This window comes from Crotalus tigris, unplaced genomic scaffold (assembly GCF_016545835.1).
Source record: "Crotalus tigris isolate CLP2741 ecotype Arizona unplaced genomic scaffold, ASM1654583v1 scf7180000017576.4783729, whole genome shotgun sequence".
Lineage (NCBI taxonomy): Eukaryota > Metazoa > Chordata > Lepidosauria > Squamata > Viperidae > Crotalus > Crotalus tigris.
In genome coordinates this window covers 2,323,062-2,336,705 of record NW_024096487.1, presented here as the reverse complement: position 1 = coordinate 2,336,705, position 13,644 = coordinate 2,323,062, and the positions used below count along the sequence as shown (strand labels likewise).

At 40.2% G+C, this 13,644-nt stretch overlaps 2 protein-coding genes across 5 annotated transcripts in view; one reads left to right on the top strand and one right to left on the bottom strand.

The window, feature by feature from the left end:
- MAPK8IP1 (mitogen-activated protein kinase 8 interacting protein 1) overlaps window positions 1-6,789 on the top strand; it is a 63,745-nt gene extending 56,956 nt beyond the window's left edge. For all 4 annotated transcript variants that reach the window (XM_039358673.1, XM_039358692.1, XM_039358682.1 and 1 more), the window contains 2 exons: window positions 3,475-3,573; window positions 5,510-6,789. In XM_039358673.1, coding sequence (XP_039214607.1) covers window positions 3,475-3,573; window positions 5,510-5,582 — 172 coding nt within the window. In that variant the 3' untranslated portion in view covers window positions 5,583-6,789. The remainder of the gene's footprint in view (window positions 1-3,474; window positions 3,574-5,509) is intronic.
- Window positions 6,790-8,107: 1,318 nt separating this feature from the next.
- CUNH11orf94 (chromosome unknown C11orf94 homolog) lies at window positions 8,108-12,415 on the bottom strand. The gene is made up of 3 exons (XM_039358659.1): window positions 12,046-12,415; window positions 10,459-10,532; window positions 8,108-9,168 (listed from the first exon to the last, which is right to left on the bottom strand). The coding sequence occupies exons 1-3, from the start codon at window positions 12,105-12,107 to the stop codon at window positions 9,032-9,034; spliced, it is 273 nt and encodes a 90-aa protein (XP_039214593.1). The 5' UTR covers window positions 12,108-12,415; the 3' UTR covers window positions 8,108-9,031.
- Between the last annotated feature and the right edge of the window lie 1,229 nt (window positions 12,416-13,644).

Below are 13,644 nucleotides of genomic sequence, written 5' to 3'. Positions count from 1 at the left end.
GCTCTTACCCTAAATTCAACTAAAGACCTCGAAGGCTCCTGTTATTTTCCATTGCCTGAAGCGGGGATTAGCTGGTCAGTGGAGGACTATCTACATCTCCACTGTGGAGGATTCCACACGACCAAAGTTCCCTCAACCAGGGGTCCCTGCTACATCCAGACCCATAGTGGCTCCAATTGACCGCCTGGCGCTTGAGCGGAGTCTCCTAGAGAGAGACAACTTCTTACAAAGAGTCATTAAGACTCTCCAGGCCTCTAGAAGGCCTACAACTAACAGGATCTATGATTCCACTTGGAAAAATTATTGTGGTTGGTGCAACAGGCAACAACTAGACCCATGCAACATCTCTATCCCAGATATCTTAGACTACTTAGCTGAAGGTCTGGGTAGGGGGTTAGCACCCAATACAATTTGTAGACAGGTGGCTGCCCTATCAACCATTCTTACCTATGGCAACTCCAAAACTCTAGCCAGACACCCAGTGGTGCGATCCTTTGTAAAGGGCGCATCTAACAGTAGGCCACCTGTAGTACACAGATACCCCTTCTGGGATCTACCTAAGGTCCTACAGGCCCTAACCGTACCTCCGTTTGAGCCTGTCAGGACCTGCGACCTACAGTACCTGACCCTTAAGGTTACCTTCTTAGTCGCTGTTACCTCAGCAAGACACATCTCAGAACTAGCAGCCCTGTCAGTGATGGAGGACCTTTGTACCTTCCACACAGACAGGGTGATGTTACGCTTGGACCCCTCCTTCATACCAAATGTCAATTCCCTACCTATTCCACAGAACACAGGAGGTGGTGCTACCAAACTTTTGCCCTGAACCGTCCCATGAACTGGAGTGCAAGTGGCACACCTTAGACGTTCGCAGAGTTTTAAGACAGTACATCAAGCAAACAGCACCCTTCCGTAAATCGGAAGCACTGTTAGTTTGTTTCTTCCATTCTCACACAAGAGGTCGGAGGGTCACTGCATCCACAATCGGTAGATGGATTAGAAGGTGTATAGCGGAGACATAGAGGGGACAGTCCTTGACGGTCCCCAGACGAATCACTGCACATTCCACGCGCAGTGCTGCAACCTCAGCAGCATGGGCAACTCAGGCTTCGATAGAAGAAATATGAAGAGCGGCGACGTGGACGTTGCCTTCCCCTTTTATAAGACATTAAAAATTAGACAGATTCGCATCTGCGGAGGCCTCCTTTGGCAGGAGGATACTCCAGTGCATAGTATCAGAGAGTGGGACACACCCAGATGGCATCCCACCCACAAGGACAGTGAGGCTTTGGTATGTCCCATTGGTGGATTCTTCACTTGTCATACTGGAGAAGGGGCATTGATCTTACCTGAATGCCTTTTCTCAGCATGACGATGGAGAATCCACTCCCACCCTTGAGGCCAGTCAGATCCTGTGAGGGGAGAGATTAGAGTCAACACAAGAAAACATAGCCAAACAGCTTTCGCCTCGTCGAGACTGGGGAAGGGAGATCCCAGGAGGAGAGGCGGAGCAAAATTGGACAACTAGTCTACGGGCAGAAGACGAAGTTAACCCATTGGTGGATTCTCCATCGTCATGCTGAGAAAAGGTGTTCAGGTAAGACCAACGCCCCTTTCAATTGCAGTGTCATTAGTCTGCAAACAGCACAGCGCTCTGCTAATTTTTCATCTGTTATCCCAGAGAATCTTCAAATGGTTAATGGGCAGACTGGGATGCAACTGAAGAAACTGAGGCATAATCCAGAGGAGATGGAAGTTTGGATTTGTTGCTGACTATGGAATTAGAGGTGTTCTACCAATTCTGGTTGATTTTTCATTTGTCCTGGAAAAACAGACCAAGGACTATTCCTCATGAGTGTGTTGACATGCTACTCTCATTGTTGAATTGGGAGAAAGTTTGGTAGAATATGTTGTGCTGTCCTAATTCTGCCTTAGAAATGAGGCTGTTGAGTGGTATTCTTACATTTTGAATATTGGATAAATTAAGAAAGCAATTGGTAGATTATTTAGATTTTGTTTCCCCTCCCGTACTTGAAAGCACATTTCAAGTTGCTCAACTGACAGAAGTGCAGAGGTGCTCACACCCATCACAATAGAATGTCTGAATATGCTATCCCATGCTGTTTAAATATAAGCGTATCGTAGTATACTACTTTTATACCAGCTAAATTAGTTGCTGGCATTGTTGTTTTAACTGCTGAGAATAGAGAATACTTGAAGGAACTTGCCAATGTTGAAAGATAAATAGTTAGAGTTTCTTATTTCTCAACTGGCTTTAAGCTAAGTCTGGTTACCAAGCTTTAGAGATAGGCACCTAACCCTAACTCTTTCACGGAGAGAATTTAGCTGGATCCACAGGCAATTCTCATTATTTATGAACCCAGCATATGTGAATTCACTTATTCACAAAAATGTATTTGGAACTGCAAAATTAATATTGTTGATACTTCCACATTTATTCCTGAACATGTAAAGCAGCAAAATATTTGAACTACTTGACGTCTACATTGCTAGCTAAGGTTTCAGCAATTGCTACTTTAGAATTCCCAGCAATTTTACAAAACCTAGCTACCATGAATAATGAGAGTTGCCTGTATTTGTCTCTGCATGTAGAAATATTCTTTAAAATTCTTCATTGGAATTTTACAATATGCAAAAAGATTTTCAAAATGTTTGTTCTCTATGGCTTTTAAATGAAAAGATTTCATAGTATTTGCTCCTGTTAAATGATTAAAATTTATTTTAACTAACTCATTTTAAAACTATTGATAAATTGATAATACATTTTACAGTTTCATATTATAAATAACTTTGGGAAGACCTCAGTCTAAAAGGTTCCTAAAGCAATAGAATACACGAAAACTAATGGATAAATAAGAATTTGGATTTGTTAGTGAGGATTATTGAATTATGAATAAAGCCTGGATTGGACTTCTCCATCACTGCACATCAAGGAACATATGTGCCTATCATTCAGAAACAGTTGCATAGGTGTTGCATTTATATGTCTGTGAATATTAATGTTCTGATTAGGGGCAGCTCAAGCAACAAAGCACAGTCCTAGACAACCCTAGACTAGATTTTAATTGTTTTAATTTGTTAAAAGGTTAACTGCTTCTAGCCCTACTTTGGTAAGTGGATCTAAATTGGACCCAACTTAGTGCTTTAAGATAATCCATTGTGTAGACACATTAGGAATACAGTACATAGTTCTCATTTTCTAAATATAAACTGAATTAAGAAATATATAAAAAACATCCCAGACAATTGAGGTGTTGGTATGGGTTTATGTATTTATTACTGGATCTATCTCCATTTTCATTATCTCTATCTATCTATCTATCTATCTATCTATCTATCTATCTATCTATCTATCTATCATCTATCTCATCATCTTTACTAATGTAACCTATATCTTGCTTTTTCCACAAATGTTCTCTCAGGGCAGCTAACAAATTTTATTTTTTCCATCAGATATTTTGGGTTCATTACCAAGCACCCTGCTGACCACAGATTTGCATGCCATGTCTTTGTCTCGGAGGAATCCACCAAGCCACTTGCAGAGTCTGTAGGGTGAGTTGTTGGCTGTCAGTCCTCGATTTTCATTTTTCTAAGGATTTTATTTGATCAAAGGGAAAGGAGCACTGGCCTCAGATAACAGGTGTAGTATGCAGCTCTGGTGGCAGCAGTGATCACAACATACTTGCTGGGGTCAGGGATTAGTCAGTTTTCAATGCGCAATAGAGGGTAAACATACTGTAGTTTATTCAGAATTCTAATTCTGTCTTCAGTTTGCTTAGAATCCCATTGGTATGGCATGAAGACATGTTTCAGGGAGTTGCAAGGTTTGACTGGAAACCGTTTTCATTAAAGTTAATGAGTTCATAGAAATATAATCCATTTCCTGGAAAAAACCTACAGTATTGAATCAGGATATTCTTAGAAAACCAATCTAGTGTTTGAATTCTTCACCACTAAGATGTTTATTTAATGGCTCATGGAGATACTCCTGTTTTTCAATATGTAGCATTTTGCTCAGGCCCACCACAGTGTGGAGAGAGAATTCATTAAGGTTGATGCATTTTTCTGGTGCCAATTTATACATATCTGTGCCTAAATATTCTATTTGCATGAACATTAATATATGTGCATGAGGTCAGAGTTACTACAGTATGTCTGTGAAAAGTCCATTTCTGAAATGCTGTTTGTTGGAAAACAAGAGTTACTACAGATTTATGGTACTTGCTTCTCAGATATTTGGCACAAATTCTTGCATAACTTACTGTCATTTCCTGTGTAGTTGCCACATAATATGTGCAGTAAGCAGGTTATTGTGCCAGATCTTTGCAGTTCTGGGATGTGCTGTATTTAGCCTGGTTACTAAAGACTATTTTAGGGAGATCTGATTCTTTTTCCTAAATGTTTGAAAATACAGCCCTAAATAATGAAAAACTTTAAAAAGAATGTATGAAGCAAATTTGTTCTGTCTATACGCTATGATACACATCTAGCTTCTCTTCACCATAACTTTTTCTATCTCATTCTCTCTCTGTGTGTGTGTTTGTGTGTGTGTAATTACTTTTTTACAATAACAATCTTTAGTATTTAGTAAGCAATGTGTTGTCTGGGTTTACATATTTAACATTAATATTAATACAGTTTCCATTCCTACCCTTTATTGTTTTTCTAACCATTTATAAAAATTTTCCCATGTTTGGAAGTATTCTGAATCTTGTTTCCCTTTCGTTTTCAATGTGAGTTTATCCATTTGTGCACAGTCCAGGATTTTCTTAATTATATCTTCTTCAGATAATATTTCTTCATTTTTCCAATATTGAGAAAATGTAATTCTCGTTGCTGTTAATACATGTAATGTTATGTATACACATTCTTTATCATAGTTTTCTGAAATTATACTTAAAAGAAATAATTCTGGTTTATAGTCTACATGTGTTCCTGTTATCTTCTCTAGCCACCTATGTATTTTTGACCAAAAGTTCTTTGCTTTAGGGCATGTCCACCAAAGATGGTAGTACATGCTTGGATTTTGTCTACATTTCCAACAATTGCCAGACATATTTTTAAACATTTTTGCTAGTCTTGCAGGTGGTAAGTGCCATCTAAAGAACATTTTGTATAAATTTTCTTTATAAGTAGCTGCCCTTGTTATTTTATAGTTTCTTTCCCATACGTTTTGCCATTTTTCTAACTCTACATTGTGCCCAAAAATGTTTGCCCAATTTATCATTGTTTCTTTAACTTGTTCATCTTCCATCTTTAAATTTAACAGAAAACTGTACAATTTCTTAATCAATTTATCATCTGAGGACAATAGTATCTGATCAAACGCTGTCTGATCTTTGTAAAAACCATAAGTTTTGCATCTTTCTTGTATCTCATTTGCATTTGCAAATGAGGCTGCCATGATAGCTCTATGCCTTGTTCTTCTAGTTCTTGTTTAGTTCCCATCAGTGTTCAAAATATCTTTCTCTCTCTCATTCTTTTGCAGGAAGGCTTTCCATCAGTTCTACAAAGAATGTGTGGAATATACGTGCCCCACAGAGGATATCTATCTAGAGTAGGGGCAGGCCCAGCCCCCTCTTCGTGTATAGACAAGGGCCATTTCCCCATTGTGCATGGACAAGCTGCTTCAAGACTGAAGGAGGAAGAGGCATGGGAGCAGTTTCCCTCCATATGCAGAGCCCCTCCTCTTTCAGTACACCTCCTTTCCTTGGGCAGGGGGTTTGGGGAGTTGAGAATGGGTGGGATGGGTGGCAAAACATGGGGATTACTATTTTTAAAGAAATACATTCTCTTTTTTCTTTATTCAAAGAAAAATGCCACCGGTGAAAGCAGTTGCTGCCCCCACACATCTGGATGAGCAAGCAAAGCACTGGCCCGAGAACAGGCAGGGTTGAATATCCCATGTGTTTGGCATAGGAGGGGGCTGGTTTGGTGCCTGGGCAAAGAAACTCCTCCACACTTTTGTGGGTTCCTGCTATGTGCTGGAGACTGCTGTAGTCTGCCACATATTCCACATTTAACACTTGCTGTTTAATAGGACAGGAATGCTGGACTTCCACCGAGAAAATTGAATCGTTGATATGAGATATCAGCATTAGATAAAAGATAACAGAAATGATAAATCAAAATCTTGGATGGGAACGGGTGTGGAAGCTAAGCAAAAGATTTCTGACAAGTCCCAGTAAACAGAAATCCACTTTTTATTTGACCTCCAATGTCTGTAAAAGTAATCTAGGATTACTGTACTGGATTCACTTTGGCACTTGGACTTTGAAAGAGGGAGAGTTTGAGAATTCTGGAATTATAGTCCCAATGTATCTTGTGGATGCCAGGTTGTGGGAGGCTGAAGGTGAAAACTAGAAAGAACCATTGTACTCCTATCTGATATAGAAAAATCCCTCTGTTGCAACTCTGATTGTGCTATCCCTTTTCCTTTATCTATCTGCAAATCCTAAATTCAAAGGGATGGGAGTAATCTGGATACTGCAGTGAACCGAGAGCCGTATATCTGATTCATCCATATTAGGGGGCTCGGAGATGCTCCAGCCATTAAGCACAATGCTGAATCAGGAAACAGTAGTGAGGTCCTGTGGAGAGGCAAAACCTACAGGACTAGCATGGGTAACAAGGAGCCAAGAGCTGCAGAAAGGCGTGCCTTTGCCTTCCTCCCCTGCCTACAAGCCCGTTTTCCAGGCAGAGGGCTCTGTGCTTCTGCTGGATCTGCTCTGATGACAACAATGATTAAACATTGATGTTTCAAAGGAATGGTGTGGCTTTTGTGTTATGAGGTCTTTTAACAACTGTTTGAAGCCCTTAGGATCGAATTGCAGGAGCCCACGTAGATGCTACAATAGATAGCATTGTATAACGTACCCATCCACCCACGTTTGAGAAGAAAATTAAGAGAATTCTTACGTGCTTGCAATTTTCAGAATTTTATGTTGTATACCTTGCAGAATCATTTTATATTAGAGTCCGGTTTGGCTTGTATAGAATGGTCATTCAGGGGCATATGAAGCAACTTCCTTTTTGCATTTTTCCCCCCTTCATTTATTTTTCAAGATTCATTTCCTGCATCTCCACTAGGGGGCTTACATAGAAGCCCCTGTGAGCCAAGTTGTCTGTATTTTTTATTGTTATGTATAATGTGGAGGGCCTGTGTTTTTGTGTGTTGGAGGCTACCATTATGTTCTACCATTTCAGGGTCAACAGAAATCTGCTTCAATAGCTGTATCCTCACATTCAGGGTAGGCAACCTTGGCTCTTCTATGACTCATGGACTTCAACTCCCAGAACTCCTGAGTCAGTATAGCTTACTCAGAAATTCTGGGAGTTGAAGTCCATGAGTCATAAAAGAGACGAAGTTGCCTACCTTAAAGCAGGGCTTTTCAACCACTGGTATGGGTACCACCTGTGGTACGTTGGCACCTAGCAGATGGTACGCGACCATCCTAGAAAAGTGGTAGTGGGGGAGGGGAATGAGCTGACCCGGTGGCAGCACCGCACAAGCCTGAGCAAGAGATGGCTGGAGCTGCAAGGCTGTCAGGGCTCAGCGGAAGCACCAGGATCAATGCCGCTTTCCAGCTGATCGGCGCTTCTTCAGGACTGTCAGGCTCAGTGGAAGCGCCAGGATCAGCGCCAGGCTCCAGCTGGAACTCAGCGCTGATCCTGAGCCCAGAAGAAGCGCCAATCAGCTGGAATGTTGCAGCATCTCCAGGGTCTTGTGATTTACATTCAGATGCTTGGCAACTGATTCATATTTATGACGGTCATAGTGTCCCAGGGTCATGTGAAGTGACCAAAACCTGCTGCAACCACCCAGCAGATTGGGGGAATAAAAACCAAACACCCCCCCACCCCACTCCCACTGCCAATCCTCAACAGAAATGCTCACAACAATGGAAACCTCAGTCAGGAGGAAGAGCGCAGGCAGGCAGGTGTCTTGCTCGGCTGTAGCTTGGGGGGAGCACTTTTTCAGTGCCATTGTAACTTCGAACAGTCACTAAGCGAACTGTTGTAAGTCGAGGACTACCTGTACTTTATTACTTTTTTCCTTTTTTTTTTTTTGGGTCATCAAGTTTTTGACACCTTGCTAGGCGACTTGGATGTTGCCATATCCTAAAAGTGGTACAATGGGTGAAAAGACTGAAAAGCCCTGCCTTAAAGCACAAGTATAGAAACCAGGAGACTTGAGAGTTCTAGCCCCGCTTAGGCATAAAAACCAGACCAGTCATTCTCAGCTCAACCCATCTCACGAGATTGTTGTGAGGAAAATAGGAGGAAGGAGTATTATGTATCATTGCCCCCTTGAGTTATTTATAAAAAAATAAAAAATGGGATAAAAATAAAGGCTTTTGAGATATTGGAACTTAGGAACCTGAATCAGCTTTACAACCAATGCCTTTCTCTAATGCCAGCCGTTATTTCAGCCAAATAAGTAATTACCTACTAAGCAGGCATGCTCTAAAATGCTCTTAGAGGGTTTTGGATCTGTACTTTTACTAAATATTACATAAATGAATGGCACTTCACAGACAGAAAGGCTTTTGAGAGCTAGATCTATTTAATAATTGTTGAAATTGTAAACTATAAAATCTGCTCATTAGTTTATACAAATTAGAGGTATGTGAGGTATAATCCAAAGACAGAATCACTGGAAAGGTGACAGAGAGGTAAAAATAGTCATGGCACTAAAAACTATATTGGACACTTATTTTTCACTACACAGCTTCAACACTGGCATTGGAAGTCTTATCTCCAGCCAATAGCCAAAAGTTTCCAAATATTATTTAGCATAGTTGGAATTAAAAGCATGAAAGAAAAGCTAAGAATTTACAAATGCCAATCTCACCTTAAAACATTGTGCTTAGGGACACATAGAAAATACAGAGCTGCATGGATAGTTTCTAGAATAGTGTGGAGTAACAGGATGGGGCTTATTCCTCTGTGCATTTGGCTGTTTTATCAAGCAAGACTATGCAAAACAGGATGTTTCTCTTGTCATTTTTCAAAGGAGGTCATCGTAATAATACTCTTCAAAATTTGGTTCATCCCTCTTGCTTTTATGTGTTCTGTGCAATGTTTCTGACTCCTTACGCCGTTTCCGTATCTGGAACTTGGGATGGCGTGGTTTAAGGCCATAATCTGTGAAAACACAACCTCGTGAAATACTGCAGGTAGTAGGAATGGGAAATATTATTATGATGGTTATACATCCCCAGAGTGCCCACAAGCAGGCACTAGGTCACACATGTGTAGACCCCATTTCAACCCTCTTTTGGCTACAAGGGAGAAACTAACTTCCATGGCTACTTCCTTTTGTAATTGATTGGGTGACCGGTCAACTGACTGATCTGGAGAGTGCAAAGCCTTGTAAGTAACAAGTCCATTAAGGCACGCATTGGAAAGTGTAATTGGAAGGACTTTGTTCTTGCATTTTTGTAGCTTGCCTGACAGGAAATTCTTTTCCCAGGCAAATCCTGTCTTCTTGCTTCCTTACTTCATGTTATGTTCATAGGGTATTGAACTCAAACTCTCAAACTGCCCTCAGACGTGGTTGTATCTTGGCTGCACATATCTACTAGAATAGATGGTACCGAAGAGATATGATCAAGGGAAGAGAGAAAATCCCTCTTTGTTGCCACTTGAGATTGATGCATTAAATTAAGAGCCGAGGTGGCGCAGCAGTTAGAGTGCAGTACTGCAGGCCACTTTAGCTGACTGTGTTCAGCAGGTCAGCGGTTCAAATCTCACCGGCTCAAGGTTGACTCAGCCTTCCGTCCTTCCGAGGTAGGTAAAATGAGGACCCATATTGTTGGGGGCAATGTAAAATATATATACATTGCTTACTGGTGTACACCACTTAGAGAGTGCTTGCACTTAAAGCGGTATATAAGTCTCATAAATAAATAAATAAATAAATAAATAAATAAATAAATAGTTGGCTGGTTGAATTCCAATTTCAAAGAGAAAAGGAAAAAAAAAGACAAACTGTAGCGCACTCAGTGTTCCACATGCCAATTGGAGGTCACATTTTCATGTGTATTTAAAGCAGTGTTTAGCTCAGCAACTTTAAGAGTGTGGACTTCCAGAATTCCCCCAGCCAACATGGAAATAGAAGCTCACACTTTTTAAAGTTGCTAAGATTGGGAGATACAGGGTAAAAACTGTATGGACAGTAGCATAACACAGATCTGTCCCTAATGTGGAGAATGGGCACATTGTGGGGACAATAGCATGATTTCCTGAGGTTCTAGGACAGGAGGGGGAGGGGTGCAGCAAAACAAGTTGTGTGAATGTGGCCCCCTGCCTAGGACAGCATAGTTACCCTTAGCTGCCCTGGGGTTAATGCAGTGGAGATGTACGGTAGCAATGTGCCTTTACCCAGCCATGCCTGATGCCAGGAAATAGGAACTAAAGTTAATACGTGCATACCATCCACTAAGCCAAAATGTTTCTGCTGAAGCTCCAAGGGCGCGATGAAGTCTTCTGGGACAGATCGACTGAATCTGCCGTAGGAGAGCATAAGATCAGGAAGGGCTATGATTACTGCTTTAAAGCCCCTAAAGTGTTTGTTTAAAAAAAACAAATCAATGCAGGGCAATTTCCTCATTATTTCTTTTGACAACTCTCATGGGCAGATAACCAAGCGATTAAATCCTGAATTGCTTTTTTAACAGTAGCTATCATAAATCCTCCATAACCACATCATATCTTGAATCCCTAAACATATTAAAATGCTGTAAAATCCAATTAATGGATCGTCAATAAATTTCATTTACATATTTCAACCTTAATTCTCTTCATATTCGTATTAGATGTAGAGTCTGAAGGAGCAAATCCTCCAAGGAAATCCTCCCATACCCCATCAGAGGAGTGCCTGGTTGCAGATTTGCAGGACTTGCAAATCTGATGTACTCCGTAGTGTGGAATCACACTGGCTCTTTCAATTTAAGTGTTTTATTTGTTGCAGGTGCCCATTGGAATGCACTTTTCTTGCAACTGAATGCGACTAAAAGAATCCTGCATATATAATTAATGAATGGAACTAATTTGTTTTTAATAATCCTTAAGTTTTATGGATAATCCTCACAAATGAAATTATTTCTACTTTTTAAAATATGAATTTAATGTCTAAGAATATTTATGCAGGTCCTGTAACTTTTTCTTTTCTATTCTAATCTCTCCCTTAATAATCCCAAAAGACAAAATACGTAGTCCATGGTCTAAATTGCTCTAGGAAAATGTGTTTCCTTCAGATTTTATACTCTATGATTGTATCAGTTCAAATATCACTTGTTAGTAAAAAAAAAAAAATTACCAAGTGCCATTTTCTACACAATACAGAGTAATTAAAAGAGAGTTCTTGTGTGCAAGATCACAGTGTCACAGATATAATGAAATATGAAAATAAAGTGGGGGAAAAAAAACAAATACCAGTAGTGAACAAATGATATGTTTTGCCCTGAAATATGCCGGTAACTATATAAAATTTATTTATTAAAGACAAAACTGCATGTTGGGTAATGAGCATTTTATATTATCTGTGGTTGTCACTATCTCTCACATCTCTCCTTGAGATATGCAATTATACAGTGACATCATGTAATTGCAACTTTCTGAGGTAAAGTCTTATCTCAAGGTGTCGGGTAGGAAAAAAAATACCAAAAAGCTCCACAAAAAATCCACCACTGAAACTTAACAGGCATATCATGCCTCACTCCAGTCAGATATCTGGTGTTTTAGTCTTTTCTGACAAAACAGTGGTTAATTTCAATTAATTAAATAATATTGGAATTCATCCCTCAGCTTTTCCTGAAAGTGAGCTTAAGCATATACTGAACTTGCAAACTTCTGTCAATGCTAAAAAGAATAAAATGTTCCTTAAAATGTGTATGGAGAAGTTGGCACCAGTATGTGATTTTTCAAGCCAGGTGACCCATCAATGCTCCTTTCCCATCGTAACTATGAACATATTAGGTACACAGGATCAGTACTGAGGCATGAAGCTGTAACTGTTACCTTTGGAGACTTGGCGCAGGCAGTAATTTCTGCATCAGAAGTAACATGATCAAAAGTCCCATCTGGCCTACAAAGCCAAGCCCAACTTGATATATCTTTCTCTCCTTGGCAGAACCGAAGGCAGCATTCAAAGTCTATGGTGTTGTCACAAAGGTATAGAATGCAGGATAGTGCTGAATTCCATGGACTGGGCAGTGAACATAGGTCACTTTAAGAACAAAAAGCAGGCATCCGCTCCCACACAAACAAAACCCCATACTGCTTCAGCTGGTTGGCTGAAGTCCACTTTAGAAAAAGATACTTTGCTCCATCTGCCATAGTTGCCCATCCTTATTGCCATTAATTGTTTGATCTTCACAACTTTTGTTTGATTAGGGTACCCTCTGACCCTCCTCCCTTTTCCATCCATAAAGCTCTTTGAAAGGCTTCAGAGTTAAGGCTTCTCAACTTTTAAAGAAATACTCTTGTCAATTTCACAGCCTCAGACCTATGAAAGAGCAAGAAGTTCTGTAAACAAAGATTTACCATAATGTCATGGTCAGCCTGTGCAAGGTGATACCTACTGAATCCTTCTCCCCAGTAGTTAATGGCACAAGCACCATAAACAATTCTGAACCATATATGAATATTTGTAACTCAACAGTTTTCAGAATTTGTCTATAATCCAGCATTACTCTTGCATTTCTGTCCCACAGTCAGCTATAATGTGCTTTAATTACTCCTGTACATGACATCTGTTTAAAATGGTACCTGAATACCACTTTATTTAGGAGCAAAGGACATTTCTTCCCAAGAAGGCAGAAGACATCTTCACTGTTGTTTGCTCACACTGAGATGTTCAAGTACAGAATTCAACAAATGCCCAAATAAATGAGCAAAAAAAGGATCAGATAAAATGACTGAAAGTTCAAGGTAATTTGGATAATCTTACATCACAGCAATATCCCTTAAAATCACTGAATCTGTGGTACATTAGCAAAAGTGGTTTTCACAAAATCTATAAGAACCAAGTAGGAATACAATTCCACAACATGAACAGAAGGAGAGGAACAGTCAGAGCAACTAAAATATTTGACAGCTCCTTGCTAGGGTACTCAGTATAATTCATTTAACCTAAGCTTCATCTCCGGGGTCCCATTACATTTCATTTACAGCAAACCTAACAACCAATTGGTTGCTTGAACAATTTGCCAAAGCCTTTCACCTCATTAACTCACCCAGAGTTGTCCTATTGGGAAGATGGGCAGCTAATTAATTAATTAATTACATTTCTTTCAGTTCCCCAGACTTTGGCTTTTCTGCAGGGCCTTGTAACACATGAGATAGGAACATAATATTTTTAAGGGGAAGAATAAATTCCCTTATAAGGCAACATTTTAAGGGCAGAGAAAGAGAAAAAAGCCATAGTTCCAGTTGAGTAGTACAAGCTCCAGCTGACTGGCATGTGGACCACTATTGTCAGACCCAGAGTGATACCTACCTGCCAATATCCCTATGTCCGGCGTTGACTGTTACGACGGGTGATCCAGGCACTCCGTCGATCTCGATGGCGTCGTGAGCTACACCGCCAACGCTGTTACAAGATTGTTACTGGCGCCT

What these genes read in the sequence shown, in the direction of transcription:
- CUNH11orf94 (XM_039358659.1), bottom strand. Translation starts at nt 12,107, where the DNA reads ATGGGACTTTTGATCATGTTACTTCTGATGCAGAAATTACTGCCTGCG. An exon ending in CCTGCGCCAAGTCTCCAAAG is followed by an intron (nt 10,533 to 12,045) that starts GTAACAGTTACA and finishes CTCCTACGGCAG; the next exon opens with ATTCAGTCGATCTGTCCCAG. An exon ending in ACATTTTGGCTTAGTGGATG is followed by an intron (nt 9,169 to 10,458) that starts GTATGCACGTAT and finishes GTGTTTTCACAG; the next exon opens with ATTATGGCCTTAAACCACGC.